Raw genomic sequence first — 19,428 nt, 5'->3', positions numbered from 1 at the left:
TTTGGAGGCCTCGTTTAAAGGTCTCACTTAAAGGTCTACCTTACCTAAAATGACCTTTTTAGAGTATTGCCTTTTGTTTTAGCATCTTTTTGTGAGTTTGATGACCCTCCCCGGCCCCACCCCAGGAGCTGAACGGGGCGAACCCTTGGCAGTGCAGGGTGAGGGTCCGGGCCTTGGGGACGGCCCCAGCTTCCTCTTCTCCCTGTCTTCCTCCCACCAGAATATCAGGCCGGCTTCGAGGGGCTTCAAGCGGAGGAGTGCGGGGTCCTGAACGGCTGTGAGAACGGCCGCTGTGTGCGCGTGCGGGAGGGCTACACCTGTGACTGCTTCGAGGGCTTCCAGCTGGACATGGCCCACATGGCCTGCATGGGTGAGTTTCGGGTCAGAGTGGCAACGCCCGGAGCACTCTGGCCCTGATTGATGGCTCCGTGCAGAAAAGCCAGACTGGCCCATGGCTCACTTTAGAGACATACAGCCAAATTTAGGGTCGCTGGGAAACCCACGGCGGCCCCATAGTGAGGCTGCCCAGCGCCACATCGGGCCGGGGGGCGGCGGCGGTGAGAAAGCCCCAAAGGAAGGTCAGGTGCTGTGCTAACCCTTTCCATGGAGGTGCCTAGACAGAAAAAAGGCAGGGACAAGAGTACGGTCACTGTCCTGGGCACCCTATGTATGGGCTCGATACCACCTGCTTTGTGTCCTTGAGTTGCTCACTTCAGGGCAGTAACTTCAGCCTCTGGCTGCCATACCTACAATCCCACTGCAGGGCTGGGACCAGTGACCAGAGGGCCAGAAGCACCAGGCCACAGGCCCTTGGGCTCCCACCCCATCTCTCCTTTCCTTCCTTGTAGATGTGAATGAGTGCGATGACTTGAACGGGCCTGCTGCACTCTGTGCCCACGGTCACTGTGAGAACACGGAGGGCTCCTACCGCTGCCACTGCCCCCCAGGTTATGTGGCTGAGGCAGGGCCGCCCCGCTGCACTGCCAAGGAGTAGCAGTGAGGGGTCAGTGTGAGCAGCTACCTGGAAATGGGCTCCGGTGGGGGCCTAGAGGACGCTTCTCTGGCTGGGAAAACACCACGAAGACATCCGGCAGGAGGCCCTGTGGCCCTCTCCCAGCCAGCCTTGCCTGCTTATCATCTGTCCCAGCTTAGGCTCTGGCTGTGAGCTTGTCACTGCCTCCATGCTGACATGCCCTTGCTTGGCTCAAACACCACCAAATGCTTTAATGCTTCAGCCACTGACCATGAGGCCCGGTCTGCCACCTGCCCTGGCCTCGCTGTGGGACGCTTACCAAAGGATGGCCCTCGTTCCCCCCTCCAGCTGTGCAAACATGCAAGGTCCTTTGGCCTCGCACTGCAGGCACCCTTTTCCAGCCATACTCACATGTCATCCCGATGATTCCAAAACTGGGGCCCAGCCCACATCTGTCCTGGGACGGTCCTTCAGACGCTATGGAGCAGAAAAGGATGGGAGGAAGTCTGGGGAGTGACTCCAATGCCTCCTCCTAAAGCCATCACAGCCGATCTGGTCTGGACTGGATTTCGCCACATCATCCTGCAGCCACTTCCGTGGCCCCAGGGAGGGGTGGAGGTCCCCTCATCTCGGAGGAGGAGCAAGACTAAAACTGGATTGTTGAGTGTGAGAGACACGTGAAGGGCAGCAAGGAGCCTGGGAAGAGGGCAACATTAACAATAGGGGAAATCGATTTTTAAAAGGAGAGCCAGGGCTTTACGCAAGTCTAAAGAAAATACTCAGAACCTTCCAGTAAATAAGCACCCCAAATATCCCCAGGACTGTACCTCCTGTGCACAGGGCTGCCACAGACACAGCACCCATCTCCCAAGACCTGAATTAAGTACATACTGCTTCTTACAGGAAATAAATTTCTCCTGGGCTCTCCTTTTGTGGACACCAGTTTGATGTGCTAAAAATAAAGAGGTCTATTTTCTAGCTTGTGAAAGCCAGCGGAGTCTTGTTTGGGGGGAAGCCGGATTACCTTCGCTGTTGGTGCTCTCTCCTCAGAAGCCTCTGCCCTCTGCCCCTTCATAAAGTGGCTGGCTGGCATTCCTCTGAGTTTACAAGTAGAGACCATCTCCAACAGTGGTGAGCTGGGAATTCAGACCCACAGTAGAATGAAGAAATGTAGATCTGGGCTCTTTTGTTTTTGTTCCACATTAAACCCAATTTCTTCACCAAGTCAGTAGAGTCTGAGTACTCCGGTGGCGGCCGTGCCCACTCCTGGCCAGCTCTGCCAACAGCCCACGACTGGGTTCCCCCAGGAAAAAGCTCTTTACTCTGCTAAGTCAAGGAAAGCTCCGACTTTGTACTCCTCTGGCGAACAGCAATGCAAATGAATGAGGAAACGAATGCTCTTTTCTTCACTGAATCTGCCCTGTCCTTCCTGCTGCTCTGAGTGCCAGCTGTCACAGGGGAACTCACTGAACGCTTGCCCTGTGCCGGGCCGTGCTGAGTGCTACACGAATTTCACTACTCATCCAGCAATCCTATTTACTATTTTTATCCCCAACTTAGAGATGAGGAAATGGAGACACGCGAAGCTTCAATAATTTGTTCTAGGTCACTGCACTAGTTGAGATGTTTTAAGCAGACAAAAATATACAGTTCTTAAACATAGAAAAACATTCTGACCTTCAAAATAAAAGAAATGCACGTTGAACCACACTGAGACACTTTAATTTTCAGCTGGCAAGCATCTGTAGAAAGAGGCACTCACAAATATAGTCGACAGAAGTCTTCTGAAGAGGATATAAAAACGTCTTTCAAAATCACTCATTCCTTGAATCAGTAACTATACCTCTAGGAATTTAATCTTCAGCTATATTCCCCCCAAATGTGAAATGACATATGTAAGAGGTTATTTATTATAGCATTATTTGTAATAGCAAAACATTGCAATTAATTGCTATGGAACCCTAAACAGAAAAGTATGAATGAAAACTGGCTCTCGATGCCTTGCTGACGTGGGTGGAAGGGGAAGGAGGGCAGTGTGACACAGTGTGACACGCGCCGCCACTCGACCAAAGAAGGGGGGGACCGGACACCCACTGACTCTGCCTCACACCCCCTCATTTCAGAGAACGTCTTCCCATTCCTCAATATGCCATTAGCATCACACGTTCTTTCCATTTAATTGGTTTCAGAGAGAAAGAGGGAGAGAGAAACATCACTTTGTTGTTCCACTTATTAATGCACTCATCGGTTACTTCCTGTACGTGCCCTGACCTGGGATCCAACCTGCAAACGGATGACGCTCTAACCCAGTGAACCACCCGGCCAGCGCCGGCACTTCACTTTATCCAATGCTGCTCCGTTGGCCCCCCTCCTAACCCTCACCTTGTCCGCCCTTCCAGAGATATTTCATGCACACACACGTCCATGTACTACAAACACAAACAGCATACTATGCATGCTGTTCTACTCTTTGCCTTTTTTTTGCTTCATGCTTGCACATAAGAGCTTATTCTATTTTATAAATGTATACTCTTCCATTGGATGGGTAAATCATAATTTATTTAATCAGTTCCCTGCTGGTGGACATTTCCATTGTTTCCTACCTTTTGCTATTAAAAATAATGCTATAATGAGTATTCTCATGCAAATGTTATTTCATGTTACATCTATGGGATTATGCCTGTGGGTGAAATTCTTAGAAACAACGTGATTTGTGGGGAGGATGACACGATGGATTGGTACAGAATTGGGACACTTTTTCACTGTATCCCCGTCTGTGCCTCTTGGAATTTTGTATATGTATTATCTGTTAAAAAATAAAATATTTTTAAATACACCTGCTGGGTATACACTACTTAAATGTTCCTTTTTTCTCTATATATAGGCACCTGACTATATTTTCAATTAAAACCAGATGATTATTCTTTTGAAACTTCTCAAAGCAAACTTCCCTTAAGCAGTCCTATGGGAAAATGGCAGACAGGGATGTTTAAAAAGCAATCACAGGCCTGCCAGGTGGCTCAGCAGCTGAGCATACCGTCCCGCACACCACAAGGCTGTGGGCTCAATTCCAAGTCAGGGCGCAAGCTTAGGCTGCGGGCTTGATTCTGGGTTGGGGAGCATACAGAAAGCAACTGATGTTTGTTTCTCTCTCTAAAATCAATAAAACATAACTTCTTGGTGAGGGTATTTTTAAAAAGCAATCATAAATATCAAGCCTAGATCCCTAGAAAAGTCGTTTCCTGCCTTTGGAACAAACACACAGAACCATAATGTTGCAGTGGACAGTGCAAGCTTCACATCAGCTCAGGGCCCGAGGTTAAGGGACAGCTGCCCCCTCCTCTCCACAGGATGTTCCTGCCAAACGGCCACCCTCTGCTTGGGTGCTTTCTGACAAATGGTAAAAAAAAAAAAAACAGGGCTCAATTCTCAGAACAAAGAGAAAAAAAGAGTATCTTCTCAGACACCTACTTTAGTAGTTCTTCCTAATCTTAACTCTGAGCCCGTTTTCCCCTAATCATGAAAGAAGGGAAGGTGGGTTAGACACCTAAAATTTACATACCACACAGAGGAACCAAGGGTGGGTGGGACCCCTGAAGTTCACATACCACTAGTCACTATCAATCACATAACTAAAGCGTTATTCCACAAGGTAAGATCTGAATGTTGACCTAGGGGCTCCCTCTAAAGCTATTCACAACATAAAGTAGATCCAGGGCTCCCCCACCTTTGGTTCCTGCACGTTTTGCTAAAGCAAAAGGCGGTGGGTGGCACATGCTGCCCCAGGTAATTTTTTGCATATAGTTAAATAAAATCAATTCTGCAATAGGGCCTTGATAACCTCCCCTTAAAAGGAGGCAACACACACACACACTCACACCCTCTAAATGATGCTGGAAGACTAATTTTTCTCAGTGAATTTGCTCAATGAGCAACATTTGTGAAGGTGTCTGCTTTTATGGCCTGCCAGGAAGCAGGCATCTGGTCAGAAAGTGCCTGCGAAAGATCCTAAACCTGTTGTATGTCAATTACTGTTTATTCCAAGTAAATTGCTTACTGTCACCTTGATGGTATCATTTGTTCCTAAAATTTCTGTATCACCCACCTACAGAGACTTTTCTAAAAAGCTGATCTGAGAAAGAAGAAGGGAAAGAGAAACATTGAATTGTTGTTCCACTTATTTATGCATTCATTGGTTGATTTTTATACATGCCCTGACTGGGGATCGAACCTGCGCCCTGGCATATTGGGAGGATGCTCTAACCAATTGAGCTGCCCGGCCAGGGCAGTGGAAGAGTTCTTGTTACTTCAGGTTCCCTCACACAGCTTTGTGTGAAATAGGTGATTTCTTGTAAACCTACCCTTTCTGAACACAAAATTCCATTTTCCCATTAATAATAATTACCTGTAGGCATTCCAAGGGAGCCTGTTCCCGCCTAATTTATCACCACAATCCAATGTTTAGCTACTAATGCTGTTATGCTTATGCTCACTGAGTTTTTAAATCCCCATATCAATAAATAACCCACAAAAATATTCTGGTACTTAAATGTACCAAAATGTCTTTTTGAGGATGAAAGGACATAGAGTGAGCTGAAAATCTTTTCAGGCCCAGTTACTGGCAACAATTTTCAATGTCTCAATGATGTTACACACAGAAGCTTTCACGGCATACTGGTTTCTGCCTCCATCCATGAAAATCTGCTAAGAAATCTGCTCAGGTTTCTGAGTGTCCCCTCCTTTCCTCTTGGTGCACATCACACACACAAGACAGGTTTATCTTCTCTCAGTCCTAGATCTTCCCATGTTAAAAATGTGAGTGTCTGTGTGTCTCTCTTAGATTCTTTGTCTCTAAAGTCTATATTTCCATTTTTAATGGAAATAGATTTTATTTTTATCTAACAACTTAATTCTAATCTAGTCTAGCAGGGTTTCCATCCAGTCCAGAAATGCAAGTTTTTGCTGTAACAAACTTTTCAGGCTTGCAAGGAAAAGATGGATTTAATCGACAATTATTCCAGAATCAATTTGATGTGGTTTCCCCATCATTAGCATTTGTACATCATTCATCAGGGTGGTGGTATGTTTGTCTTTCAGTTGTTTGTCCACAAAGTTCTGACTCACACACAACTCTTTCTAACAGCCACACACACACAACTCTTTCTAGCTCTATAACCTATTTAAATGCCAAACCCAAGCAAGTACTTTTAAAATTCACTGGAATTTGTGCCTTGAAATGCTTTTCCTTCAGTGACCCTAAAGTTGCCAGGTTTAAACAAATAAAAATACAGGGTGCCCACTTAAATTTTAATTTCAGATAAATAATAAATAATTTCTATAAGTATGTCTCATGCAATGTTTGGGACATATTTATACTAAAAATAACCTGTTGTTCATCTGAATGAAATTCAACTGGCCATCCTGCATTTTATCTGGTTATCCAACATAAAAGAAAATCCCTAAACATCTACTATCTAGTCCAACTAAGAGATAAGTTCTTTCTATGTGCAAGACCAGAGATGTTCTGCACCATAAGTAAAGCAACATACCCTTAAAAGATTCGGTCACAAAGTGATCACAGAATCTTGAAATGTCTGTGGGAGTATGGAAGCTATTTTTCAAGTGACTCAGGTATCAGCTGGGGTTAAGCCTGTTTGGGGGGTTTTTTGGTTTTAGTAGATTCCTGAGTATAAGAAGAAAATGCATCTGCCCTACCAAATGGGAAGTGGAACACAAGCTGCAGAGATAATAAGGATAAGTCAACCAGAACATTCAGGAGGGGGAAATGAAAATGAGAACATTTTGTTTGCCTTTCTCATCCCCTCTGGCCTAGTAATGAATGTTCAAGATACCCAATCTGTGCCTCTGACCCAAAATACAAGTTAATAAGGACTTTCTTTAAAATGAAGCTGTTATACATAGCTGTACAAGCAGCTCTGAAGGCCAGAGAAGTAACTCAAATTTTGGAACTGTGGAGGCTTTACAGATTATACTGGGTTTCAACTAGTTGTTAAATCTTAGGTAATAGCCACTGGAGCCATAACCTTAAAACTGTGCAGGAGAAATGAAGTCAAGAGTAAAAGTTTCACATTCTGAAAATACTAGAAACACTTCTGGATGGTTGGAAATGAAATTAAGAGATAAGAGAGGAACATGATTGGAAGGAAACCACTAAAGTTCTACTAATCCCAGGCTCCTCAAATCGGTACCAGTGGTGGGAATCTCAGGGTCATCTGTCAAAGTTTGACAGAGAAGGACGACCCACAGGAGCAGCCTTTCTGCGCTTGAGGGTTGTTCAACACTTGAAATGAGCTCCGGATCAGTTCTTGGCTGAAGTCCACCTGGGCCCCTTTCACGAAGGCCAAGCTATCAGAGTCAACCACCACTCTTGCCCCACCCTGTTCAAATACCCTGGGAAAAAAAAAAAAAAAGAAAACATTAATGAATATCATAAACACCAAAAACAGGACATCCTCTGAGCCCTGATGTGAGAGGTGTACATCCTCAGTTTTCTGAAATAGAGGAAGCATTCCTATTACCTCCCAAATGTGCTGATTTTGAGGCAAGAAGATTCAATGGAATGAATACTGCAAAATGTTTAGATTTTTAGGCCTGGAATCTAGTCCAGCCTAACTCTATCAACTATCCTATGGACCGACCCTGAACCTGACCCTAACCCTAACCCTAATCATAACCCAGGCAGGCCAATCTTCCTCCTAGAACTCAGTTATTTTGAATCAAGACAACAAAGCTAGACTGTATCCCCAGTGTAAGAAGGGGGGTAAGCATCTTTCGCAAACCTTTTAAATTTGGAATAAAAGTGCGCCTTAAACTGCAGACACTTTTATCCCTCCCGCACATTCTCTGAGGATCCACCCCTTCCTCCTTGCCTGTCGTCGGGGTTGATAACTGTATCCAGTGAAAATTTGTATTGGAATCCGGAGCATCCACCTCCCTCCACCTCCAGCCTGAGGAATTCTGACCCTTGGGTGATTTCCAGAAGCCTCTGAAATGCAGGAAGAGGGGATCAGGAATGTCAGGCAAAGGAAGGAAGAAAGGTGGGCCAAGAGGAGGTCCCTGCACTTCCGGCCCTCGTCCGGGCACTGCCACCCCTCTTACCTGGACACAGCTCTCGGTGAGGTGAATCTGCCCTTCGCCAGCCTTGGGGCTGGAGGACGACACTTCCCGATGCGCCTGAGGTCCAGCGGAGGCGGCGAGGAGCCTGCGGAGCGCAAAGGAAGAGGATGAGCCCGCGAGCAGAGGGGCACCTGGAGACCTTCTCCACCTGGGCAGCCTCACGCCAAACCTGGCGACTCCTGCCTGCACTGTCTCACCAAACCCGACGACCTCCCCCTGGACAGCCACACGCTACATCCACACCTCCCCCGCGATCCTTAGTTTCCGACTAGTCCTGGAAGGAGCAAAACCTAACACACTCCCCAAGTGCCCTTTTAGGCTTGGTACCTGCTGCTCCACCAGGGGGTGACCGCTCTCAGCGACACCACTTTCAGTGTTGAGGCCCAGGAGGCCGCCATCTTCCTCCACAAACCCCACCCCTCGCGTCTCCCCAATCCCCTTCTCCACTTGGGCTTCGGGAGGTGGAACCCGCAGAGACCCCGCCTTCGAGCACGCTTATTGGGTGACACAAGAGGCGGAGGAATTTTTATTGGCTAAAAAGGCTCCCATTGCGAAGCGAAGACTCTCTAACAAAACCGAGAACCAAAGAGAGAGGCGGGCTGAAATGTACCCAATCCCGCGGGGCTGCGAAGTGGGCAGGATGGGGCGGAGACCGACCGAAGCCTGGCTGGCCGCAGCGGGGGGCGGGGCGTGGGCGTGTCTTGGCCTTGTCGGCTGACGCCCCAAGGCTTCTGACTGAGCTCCTCCTCGACCCCGCCCCGGTAGGTTTATCTTGTGACTACGGCAGCCGCTTCTTCCTTCCTCGCGCTTGGAAGTTCCTTAGCAGCGATGCGTTTCTTGACCGCGGTGTTCCTGCTCCTGGCGCTGAGCGCCTCCGCCCTCGCAGAGCCGGTGCATTACTTGGACTGCGGTGAGCCCCAGACCAATCTGAGGTTTCCGCGCTCTCGGCGGGAGCCTCTTTCAGAACCCCGCGCTGAGACCCCGTTCTAGGTTGGGCGGGTCCCCTTAGACGGCTAGGCTCAATCTTGGGACCCCTCATGGAGTGGGTTCGGGTAGGGGAGAAGGTGCCAGCCTCGAGAAAACTCGACCGCTCACAACTGTTTCTGTCCTTGGAACGCGTGTTTGGGGTCCCTGGACATTCTTGGAGATGTATGGGCTTTTTGCTGAAGTTTGCCAAAGTTTGTAGGACAGACAACTGAAGGTCCTTAGGCAGCGCGGCGGGTGAGGGGTGAGGCGCAGAACTTTTACTTTGCCTTGTATCTTGAATGACCTCTCCCTGCCTACTCTGTTTGCTTTTCTTTTTAATTTATCTTTTGCTGGCAAGCCAGTTTTGCTTTTCATCATTCATCCTGTTAGCGTTTCCTTTGGGTTATGGAATTTTGTGATTTTTTTTCATGTATAAAACTCGTGCTTATGGTCGCAGCTTGTGACACAACCCTTTTTGCCGCTGTAGTTAGAATCTATTGGGAAATACAAAGAGTGGAATGAAGAAATTGTGAGTTCGTTCAGTCAAGACTACAGAACTTTTTCAGCCGAACTTTTATGAAGTGAAGAGGTGTAATAATAAATGAAAGAGGCATGAAACTAATTTTATAAACTTTGTGAGCTGGAGGGAAACTTGGAGATCAGTCATTGAATTCCATAGATGATAGGTAACTTACCCAAAGTCACACAGCAGAACAGGAACCAGCATAAGTTTGTTCCTTTATATCTAGTTCCCAAGTAATAGTGACTGCTCAAAAATATTTGCTGAAAAAGTAAATGAGGGGATGAACCCTCTCGCCGCTATGTCCTCAAAATTTATGTTGAAACGAAAGCAAAGTTGGGGGCTAGGGGACAGATTGATTGAAGAGTAAAGACTACTGGCCTATTAATACTTATCAAATGGTGTTCCACTGAACAAGAAGACTGGCTCTTGAAAGACGCTATTGTCGCCTCAGGTTACTGCTTTTGCCCCCATTAAATTTAGTGGCCAGCATTTGGATGAAGACACTGTGTTAATTCGTTCAGCCCTCGCAATCTGTTTTACAGAGGAGGAAATAAGCACACAGAGTACGTTGCCCATGTTCTCACATCTAATAAAACTAGTGTGTGTTTTGAGGTGCTTTGGGTTTCAGTGATAACATTAAAAAAAAAAACCTGAGGAAACTAAATCCAGATGTCTTTCTACTCATTTGAAAAGAGCAGGTGTACATCCATGGCAAGAACTTACTGGAAGGGGGTGTCTGTTACAGATTTTCAATTTACTTTTGAATTGGAAATACAATGTAAAAACTTCAGAGCCCACATCAAAAGATTTTTGAGTTCCTCCTTTTCCCTGGAGTGGCATTTCCTCAAGTGAGAAATAGGGCCAAGCAAAGTGGTTTTGCAATTTTTTGCAGGCTAGAACTGAGGAGTTTATTCTGTTGACATTGCAAGTCCAAGAACCTCTTGTCAGGTGAAAAACCGGATGAAAGAGCTACAAGTACTACCCTCTACTCAGTTCCTTCTGGATCATGTGATCCAGCTTTGAAAGAAGCAGGTAGAAGATAGATGTAGAAAACTTTAGCATAGGCACTGATTTTCAGTAGGTTACTGCTTAGAAAGTTCTGGATGGTCATGCCCCCCCACCTCCCGTCCATGGAAGATAGTACGGAGTGGAACAGAGTGCTTAAAGAAGAGAATTCTCGAGTGTATAGTTTGAGAACTTTGCCATGATGAAGAAGCAAGCTGGGGATAAGACACTGCAAGGTATTTATTTACAGACCCAACTGGAGCAGTGTTGGTCAGCAAGGTGAACCTGTTCCACCCAAGAGCAGGCGCAGGCTGAGAAGGCAGAGGACATCACCTGAGTTTCTCAGTTCACATTCTATGGGACCTATAGGATGAAGCTGACCCGGTGACTACAAAGCAGATCATGTGCTCTCAAACTTAGCTTTGCTCTCTGTCTTCATGCATTCTACTTTTGAGACAAAGTCCCTTCTGTCACGCTGAGCTCATGATGTCTGTCAGTTGGATCCATGGTGTCTCCGCACAAAGTATATTTGAGAGGAGAGGCCCACCTCGTGTGTTGAAAGGAAACCTGCTTACCACCCAGGAGCAGCTATCCTAGATTCAATTCATGTCATCCTGATATGATGACAATAAGAGCAAACATTGTACAGTAGTCCTCCTTTATCCATGGGGAATATGTTTGAAGATCCCCAGTGGGTTCCTGAAACCGCTGATAGTAAGTACCGAACCCTGTATATACTGTTTGTTCTTGTACATACGTACCTTTTCACATAAAGGGAGCACTTTATGGCTTCTCTTTGACGTATCTGAATTGCCAGTATCACTACCCTTGTTCTTTGGGGCCCTTATTAAATAAAGTAAGAGTTACTTGAACACAGGCACTGTACTACCCACACCATCAGCTACTAAGTGCCCTGCTGGACAAAGAATGAGTCATGTCCCTGGCGGGATGGAGTGGGATGGTGTGAGATTTTAATCACACTGCTCAAAATTTAAAGCTTACGAATTGCAAAAAAAAGGAACTCAGAAACTGTTTATTTCTAGAAGTTTCTATTTAATAGTGTTGGACCACAGTTGACTGTAGATAACTGAAACCATGGGAAGAGAAACAGTGGGGAAGGAGGACTGCTGTATAGCATTACTATGTTCCAAACACTTATCTCAGAGCTGTATGTGTATTAGCTCACTACCGTATGAGGTAGGTACTATTATTATCCTCAGGGAGGTTAAGTACCTTGCCTGGAGGTTTACACAGTCAGTAGCGGAGCCAGTGAGATGTCAGACGCCAGCATCAGGTCCCAGAGTCCACCTCTCCGCAATGATGGCTAAGCTCTGAGTTGCAGAGCTTAAGCTGATCCTGTCACCGGCATCGTTAACCACCGGTTGACTTGCGTTCTCTCCCTTCAGCTGTCCAGTGTCAGGGACCTGGACAAGATGATGGGATTTTGAAAGATTTGTATTTAGCCTATTTTGGTCAAGCATTTACTGTGAACAAACAGCACTTCTGTTGTTTTTTAGACTGAAATTTAAAAAAAAATGCAAACACACACCCTGTCTCAAAGATACTTGTTTTGAAGAACACAGGTTTCCAAAGTAGAGAGTACACATCTGAGTATAGCAGATGAGTGCCTAAAGTTGTTCTCCTTGGTGGGGGCATACAAAGCTTGGGGACCACTAATGTGGAGAGATACCAGGACATGACTCAAAGACGGTGAGGAGGACTGTGATGAGCCATCGCTTGGATGATGTTTGCTGCTTTAAAGTCTGTGGAGATGGAAGGAGGGGTGGGATGATTTTTATTTCAACTCATTTTTCTTTTGCAGGTTCCGGAGTTGGAGTTATAAAGGAAGTGAATGTGATCCCATGCCCCGTTCAGCCCTGCCATCTGCAGAAAGGACAGTCTTACACTGTCAATGTCACCTTCACCAGTAGTGAGTAAAAGTGGCTCTTACCTTCAAATTCACCTTAAAGTATAACATCAGCCTCAAGTGTAATGAGCATGGAAGTGTGGGGGAGGGCAGTGGCAGTCAAGAATTCTGTGACCTCCCTTGCAACCTGGATAAGTCAGGATTAGCTATACCCTTAGACACCTTTCTCATATGGGGCTCCCATATGCCTGTTTTCTTGAGTCCAGACTCCCTTTAAGCAGAGAGAGAGAGATTTGCATGTGTTCACAGGTGAGAGAAGACAGTTGGCTTCTCCATGTCCTATTTTGGACCATATTGCACAGTAGGCTTTTATGGGAATGTCAGCTCTGTTTAGCTACAGACTGCAGAGTATTATTAGTACAGAGCCCAATTCTGTAGACTTTGGAACTCCTCCAAAATGCTATTTTAAGCAGTATACCTTCTAGCTATTAAGTCTGTGTTCTGCCTCAAGATACAAGAGCAGTTCATACTTCGCCTCTATAAGGTTTAGGCAACTCACGGGGGACCCAAGAAGCAATCAAGAAATCTGAGAGCTTTCTACAGTTTGAAGAAATATTATTGGAACTTGTTGCTTTCTGGTGCCACGTTCATCACCTTCAGATTCCCAAGAATCTAGACCAATGCAAAATCCTGGTTTCTAGAAAGGGCATCTACCTTGAATCCTTCTCTTATTTTCTATTCTGTGGATCGAGACTGGATAGTCTGATAAGAAATCTCAGAGTTCCCACATCTATCTCCTCCTTAAGCCTAAAGACAGCTCTGAGTACCAGAGCTGTTTTTTCTCCTGGGTGATACCCTGGCTTCTCTATTGTTCCAAACAACAAAAAAGTACCTTCTAACAAAAGTAATTGCCAACCCAGACGGAAAGAAGCTGCCCATGGCTTCTTGGCCTTCTGGCTAAGATCAAGTGTAATATCAGTTTAATATCTAACATGCCCTCTACCCAAGGACAATATGTTAAATGGATTTTTGGAGCAGGGAGTTGGGCTAGGAGCTCGCTCCGTCCACTCCACTCATTGACCCGGTATAACAGTACCTCTGGGCATGATGTACAAGAGAAGAAGCAGCGCCAGTACTCTGGGTCTCTGGAATAACCTAACAGCTCAGAACTCTGGTTGCCCTCATTCTTTTTTAAGGTTTTATTTATTTATTTTTAGAGAGGGGGGAAGGAAGGGAGAACGAGAGGGAGAGGAACATCAATGTGCAAGAGAAACATACACTGGTTGCCTCACACACCCCCAACCAGGGACTTGACCCACAACCCAGGCATGTGCCTGGGCTGGGCACTGAACCAGCGACCCCTCAGTTCACAGGCTGGCACACAAACCACTGAGCCATACCAGTCAGGACATGGTTGTCCTAATTTTATTATATTTCTTCCTCCTGCCCATCTTGTTATATGAAGCGTAGAGCTTGGCAGAAAATGTGCCTCTTTCTAACCTTTCCCAGTTTCCAAACAGTTACCTCTTTCTTCCCTGTAACAGGCCATGGTGTGTCTGTGTCGGCTCCTTACTCCTTCTGTCCATGTTGCCTTGTATTTTACTCTTAATTCCTACTGGAATCCTCTGTGCAGGATTATTTGAGAATTCAGAGACCAGTCTCCTAAAACTCTTTAAGATACACAGTACACTTCTACTGAAGCTGATATAAATATTAAATAGAAAGTTTACTGCCAAAAATCAGTTACTTAGTTGAATGAGGTTATTTATGCAAGTAGCTCCGATTGTCCCGAGAAACTATGAAAGGCGGTGAAATGGGGGTTAAGAGCAAAGAAAACAACCTGCACTGATCCTTTTTTTTTTTTTGCATAATTCAGTAATGTCTTTAACTTTTGCGGTGAGTGCTTGCTCCGCAGTGTTCACTGAGGCAGAGTAGGACTGCGAAGAGAAACAGACCCTGGGAAATAAGTAGGGACTCGGACTGGCTATCAAAGCAGTGCTGTTGCTTGAGAATACGTCTAACCTTTTTATTTAGAGTTTGGAAATAGGCTGTTTCCTCCACTGTCTGGTTGTCTTTCTTTTTTTTTTCCTCTCTCTCAGATACTCAGTCCCAAGGGAGCAAAGCCGTGGTGCACGGCATCGTGATGGGTGTCCCGATCGCCTTTGCCATTCCTGAGGCTGACGGCTGTAAGAGTGGTGTCAACTGCCCCATAGAAAAGAACAAGACCTACAGCTACATGGCTAAACTACCAGTGAAGAGCGAATACCCCTCTGTAAGTGACATTGTTGCTGAGGTCACTGGAAACCTTGGGACTAGATTAGGTATCTGATGAAGGGAGGGCAGGGAGAGGAGACTGGAGTGGGAGTCCTTCATTTCCTTGAAGGCAAGGAGCCTGAGGGATGGGAGGTAAATAAGGCATCGTGAGGGGTGGCAGCTGTTCTTCACTGTCCCTTTGTCCTTTGTCTGTAGCCTTGTGGTCCACCAGTTTTATATACAGGATTTCACCGATTCTCATGACCACCCTTTGTAGAGGCAATACTGCTTTTTTACAGATGATGAAATTCTGCAATATGAACAGTCCACTCTGCTAAGAAATATTATAGCCTAGACTGAGAGCCGGGTTTTGTGACTCCAAAACCTGTGCAGTGTTAAAAGATTTTAGCCAGATATCAGACAGTTCAAGGTTTCAAGTTGTCATAAGAAAATCCTGCTTTCTCCGGTAATCTGTTAACAAGAGAGCAGCAGCTTGTTAGCTCCGTAACGAAGGGGTAGCTTTTTCCACTCTTCTTTCTCCCTCTACCCTCCTGACCCCTGCCTTCACCTCTGACTCACCCTGCTATACCTACTTCTTTTTCTGCCAAACACTGGTAAGACAGAGCCTGCTGGAAGGGCCCTGTCTTATTAAAAATATGGATCTTGCAAAGAACAGAGAAAGTAAAGGGATTACCTTTTTCACCCAAATAGAACCCAGGGGCAATCTGGCCATTGATTTTGTAGAAATGGCACATGATTAAAGAACATTTTTTTTAAGAGTCCCTAATGTAGGGAATTTGTTTTTAAGAGATGTCGGAGACTCTAAAGGTCAGAGACAGATTTATAGAGTAATCTGCAGGGGAGCCAGATAATCATGGGCATTTCAGAGCCTCTGTTATGCAGAATGTCTAGGCAGGGCCTGATACATATAGTAGGCACTTTATATATGGTAGTAAGTGCGTTACATTTTATTTGAAAAACAGCTTAAACTATGCTAATTTAAGCACTAAATAAAACAGTAGTTAATGCATACTTGTCTTGAGAAACTTACAAAACAAGGTTCGAGAGCCTTGAGGGTATCACTGTCCCTCAAGTACTGTGTTGTAAAGAAGCAGCCGGGCACGGAAGGCGTAATGACAAGCGAGCTGCTGTCCACGCCAGGAAGGACCGGTAAAGTGTCGGTGATTTAGTAAGAATTAGAAGGGAAAGCTCATCGTTTATCAGAGATCTCTAATAAGGCATATTATCATCAGAAAACAGTTTAAGGAAGTTAGCTGAAACTGTACGCTATTGCACAAAAGTTGCTGTTCATGAAATTCATACAGCGGTAAATGTCTTTAGATATTTCTAAATATCTGCACATCCTTTGTGCTTTGATATTTTCGTTGCCAGCCTCTAAGCAAGTTTCCTTATTCCCAACAACCTCTGCTCTTTGTGGTTACAGTTGGAAAGAGCTGGATCAGATTGCCACATACAAGAGAAATTGTCTAGACAAAAAATTATTTTTTCACGTAAGCCTTCATTTATGTACCATTGACCTAAGATGGGGAAAGATGCTTCAGAAATGATTCCTGATAAGGTAGCTCGGTTGGCATGTGGTGCTGACACCGAAACATGGCTGGGGCGTGGCTTGCTCTCCTGGGTGTAAAGACGCAGCCCTGTCCACACCCCACACAGCCTTCCTGGTGGCGTGATTTGAGGAAAAAGCGCAAGGAACTAGGCAGTCTGTTCCCACGTGCATCTAGGATCCATGGTTTGATCAACTCTGGATCGAGGTGAGATGCTAGTTTTATTTTTCCCAATTCTTCTCCTCTTGCTTCAGATAAAACTGGTGGTGAAGTGGGAACTTCGGGATGACAACAACCAATGTTTCTTCTGCTGGGAAATCCCAGTTCAGCTGGAAAACTAGATGCTTTGTGTGATGCCAGTGTGTCCATCTGGGGACAAGAGAGGGAGAAGAGGAATAACCAAATCTACACGAAATCAGTGCCATAAGATAAAAGGAATTTCTAGGCTGTTGTCTTATTCCTCTCAACCTCACCTGCAACCAAGACCCCGTATCCTGAGAGCTCAGAACTACTGCCCTTGTAGTGTCTTATAAACCAGTTGAAGGAAAGGAGGGGTTGATTTAATTGTCTTCAGTGATTTTTGCTGTTGGAATACGGAGGGTCCACCCAGACAGAACCTGCTTAGGGACATGGAATAATCTGCCTTGGGGTTATTGGCCTTCGTAGTGGAGGAGAGGTTTCAAAGCACGTTCCTCCAGCTGGTCTGTCACATCTCCAAGTGCCTCACTGCATTCATTGCATCTGACCAGCAAGCCTGCTGACTTTGACAGCACCTCCAGCTCCTGCAGCGGTGCCCAGTGGTTCTGTGGAGGGGGCGTGGTCTGCAACAGAAAGTCAACTCTGGGTGGCTGGTTCTCTGCAATTATGTCCTATCTTCTTTTCTGTCTTAGGTGGTTTTCATTAAATGCAACACTTAATTAGCAGATGTTTGTTTGTTTGTTTAACATTAATTTGTGACTTCTTTATGCACCTGAAAAAGTTTCTTTGAATAAATAAAATCTTGGCAGTCTTCTGTATTTGTGCATAGGCCACCGCTTTCTGCAGAGCATGTGCCCCAGATCCGTGGAAGGGGGCTCCCCAGCCCCATGGTCCCAGCGCGCAGTAAAGACACTGCTCTCAGAAACAGCCTTTTCCCCCCTTGCTGCCCAAAGAGACTGTACCTATCTATTTGATACGAAATGGCCTCGTTTTGCTCTATTTTGCATAATCTTATACCACCAAGTGTGTTTGAAATAAACTGTGAAAGCCAACACCACCTAGCTGAATACCTGAAAGGTCAAGGGAATGCAATTGAGGCAGGGGCAGGGAGTAAGGTTACAAGTTGGCAAGAAGCATAATAGTCTTTTGGGAACCTTCTGCTTCCAGGAAAATCTAGAAGCTTAAAAATGAAATGTGAAGTTGCAAGTAATGGCTAACTAATTAAGTCTTAGAATTTCCTGCTTCTGGAGCCCAAGTACAGCCCTGGGGCATGTACGTCACTGCCTGCTCTCACCCAGTCACAGGGACCGCAGCCCTGTTCTCACAATAACGCAGACTTTGAAAGGCCCTCTCTGATTAGGCTGTTGACACAGCAAACACATGGTTTGGTCCAGTTCTTTTCATCCCACTGCTTTCACTGGAGTTTCCCAGAAAGACCACCAGGGGACAGCCCTGGACGGGGAATGAAGTTATCAATCGCCCACATGGACTAGTCAATTCCTGAAGCCACTGTGCTCCTTAGCTGAGACCTTTGTGCACCCCATCACGTTGTGTCCAGAGGGACAGCCCACTCTGTCTCCCGCCAGGGGCCCTGGGTACATCAGACTTGCATAAATCCTGAAGGGTTCTGTGGGCTCTGGGTGCAGACTGCCAGGATCCTGGCTTCCCCAGCAAAGAGGACTGCCGGTGCTGTCTTTAAATCCTTAACCTGCCTGGTGCTTCAGTTTCCTCATTGTTAAATAGGGATGACAGCGGTAGGGCCACGAGGCTGAAATGACATGATGCACGTAAAACATTTAGCATGGCCCCTGGCACACGGCACAGACCCAGTAAATGTTAGCAGTTATTCCAGGAGACAGACATTGTTCTTCATCCAGGAACATCAGGAAAATCAAAATTCAAGCTGACGTGTGGTGTGTCGCCTCAGTAAGAGGGGGCCGTCCTCTGTGCACAGAACTTTGAGGTGCCTGGAAAAGCTCCGTTCTCATGTGTGTCTGCTCTCTCCCTGTCCCTAGAAGACCCCTCATGTCATCGAGCTCCTTGGAGGCTAGCAGCTGCCTGCCCTGCATGTCCCACTCCTGCCCTCGTATGTGCAATGATGGCAGAAAAGCAATTCAGCTAGTGTGTGCCCTTCAGTCAGAACAGAAGGGTAACGCAACAGCTTATAACTTCACCGGCCAATGTGAGGCTACATGGGGCCTGCAGCAGGGAGCTGGCCAGGGCTCCTGTGGGGGGATTAGTTTGAAAGGTCGTCTTCTGCACAGACGGTTCACAGGCGCCCCCCGAGTCATTAAAACATTGAGAAGCACTGAACTTCGGCTGAGTAAGAAAGGTCATGTTCTTTCTCGTGACGGTTTCATATTATTTCTAGTCCACTGAGCGAGCTGTGGAGGCTTAGACACATCTTTCTTGCATAAACTCAAGACTTCAGCCATTAAAAAAAGAGAGAGAGAGGCACCCCTGCTCAAAGAGTAGAGGGAGCACAATACCGAGTGTCCCCAGTTTGGTAGAGGGCTGGGTGGGAGGCCTGGCACTTAGTCAAATCAGGACAATAAAAATCAGAAAGCGTGAAGTAACTGCCGATCCTCTTTGGTTTTGAACTCTTAGTTGACTTCTTAGAAGAAACAAATTCATCTTAATTATACTTTGCAAAGGTTGATAAAACGACCTGTTCTCTGAAAACACCCACGGATGTGGGACAAGGGGCTGGTCATAGGTGAGGTGCAGGCTAAGGGGAGAGAATCTGGAAATGGCCTTGCACATCGGATTATCTAAAAGGCAAACACCGCCTAAATGTCTGGACTGGTGCGAGGACAGGGTCGTGGTCCGCAGGAAGAGGCGGACACAGGCGGCACCACGGTGGCAGTCACTGGGAACACGTGTTTTTCCCAAGGGCCCTTTGGGAAGGGCACAGAACGGGAAATAGGGCTTGGGAGAT

At 46.2% G+C, this 19,428-nt stretch overlaps 3 protein-coding genes and 1 pseudogene across 5 annotated transcripts in view; 3 read left to right on the top strand and 1 right to left on the bottom strand.

The window, feature by feature from the left end:
- LTBP2 (latent transforming growth factor beta binding protein 2) overlaps positions 1-2,589 on the top strand; it is an 88,029-nt gene extending 85,440 nt beyond the window's left edge. For both annotated transcript variants that reach the window (XM_053673272.1, XM_037128195.2), the window contains 2 exons: positions 221-370; positions 849-2,589. In XM_053673272.1, coding sequence (XP_053529247.1) covers positions 221-370; positions 849-994 — 296 coding nt within the window. In that variant the 3' untranslated portion in view covers positions 995-2,589. The remainder of the gene's footprint in view (positions 1-220; positions 371-848) is intronic.
- An 84-nt stretch (positions 2,590-2,673) lies between these two features.
- ISCA2 (iron-sulfur cluster assembly 2) lies at positions 2,674-8,527 on the bottom strand. The gene is made up of 4 exons (XM_037128180.2): positions 8,438-8,527; positions 8,093-8,195; positions 7,864-7,979; positions 2,674-7,384 (listed from the first exon to the last, which is right to left on the bottom strand). Exons 1-4 carry the CDS (start codon positions 8,506-8,508, stop codon positions 7,210-7,212), a joined length of 465 nt encoding a protein of 154 aa, XP_036984075.2. The 5' UTR covers positions 8,509-8,527; the 3' UTR covers positions 2,674-7,209.
- Positions 8,528-8,852: 325 nt separating this feature from the next.
- On the top strand, positions 8,853-17,308 carry NPC2 (NPC intracellular cholesterol transporter 2). 2 transcript variants are annotated; one of them, XM_037128165.2, is made up of 4 exons: positions 8,853-9,020; positions 12,427-12,534; positions 14,571-14,743; positions 16,547-17,308. In XM_037128165.2, the coding sequence occupies exons 1-4, from the start codon at positions 8,939-8,941 to the stop codon at positions 16,631-16,633; spliced, it is 450 nt and encodes a 149-aa protein (XP_036984060.1). In that variant the 5' UTR covers positions 8,853-8,938; the 3' UTR covers positions 16,634-17,308. The 2 variants fall into 2 exon arrangements, with proteins under 2 accessions (XP_036984060.1, XP_036984067.2); XM_037128172.2 differs by lacking the exon at positions 8,853-9,020 and adding an exon at positions 10,267-11,318.
- Positions 13,409-13,589, top strand: LOC119036630 (uncharacterized; annotated as a pseudogene).
- Positions 17,309-19,428: the final 2,120 nt, after the last annotated feature.

Source organism: Artibeus jamaicensis, unplaced genomic scaffold (genome assembly GCF_021234435.1).
Source record: "Artibeus jamaicensis isolate MK-2021 breed Jamaican fruit bat unplaced genomic scaffold, CSHL_Jam_final contig_851, whole genome shotgun sequence".
Taxonomy (NCBI): Eukaryota; Metazoa; Chordata; class Mammalia; order Chiroptera; family Phyllostomidae; genus Artibeus; species Artibeus jamaicensis.
This window is presented reverse-complemented; position numbering and strand designations above follow the sequence as displayed.

Coding starts and splice junctions, on each gene's coding strand:
- ISCA2 (XM_037128180.2), bottom strand. CDS start 8,508: ATGGCGGCCTCCTGGGCCTCAACACTGAAAGTGGTGTCGCTGAGAGCG. Junction 7,980..8,092: donor TCACCGAGAGCTGTGTCCAG/GTAAGAGGGGTG, acceptor CCTGCATTTCAG/AGGCTTCTGGAAATCACCCA. Junction 7,385..7,863: donor GTTATCAACCCCGACGACAG/GCAAGGAGGAAG, acceptor TTTTTTTCCCAG/GGTATTTGAACAGGGTGGGG.
- NPC2 (XM_037128165.2), top strand. CDS start 8,939: ATGCGTTTCTTGACCGCGGTGTTCCTGCTCCTGGCGCTGAGCGCCTCC. Junction 12,535..14,570: donor CAATGTCACCTTCACCAGTA/GTGAGTAAAAGT, acceptor CCTCTCTCTCAG/ATACTCAGTCCCAAGGGAGC. Junction 14,744..16,546: donor TGAAGAGCGAATACCCCTCT/GTAAGTGACATT, acceptor CTCTTGCTTCAG/ATAAAACTGGTGGTGAAGTG.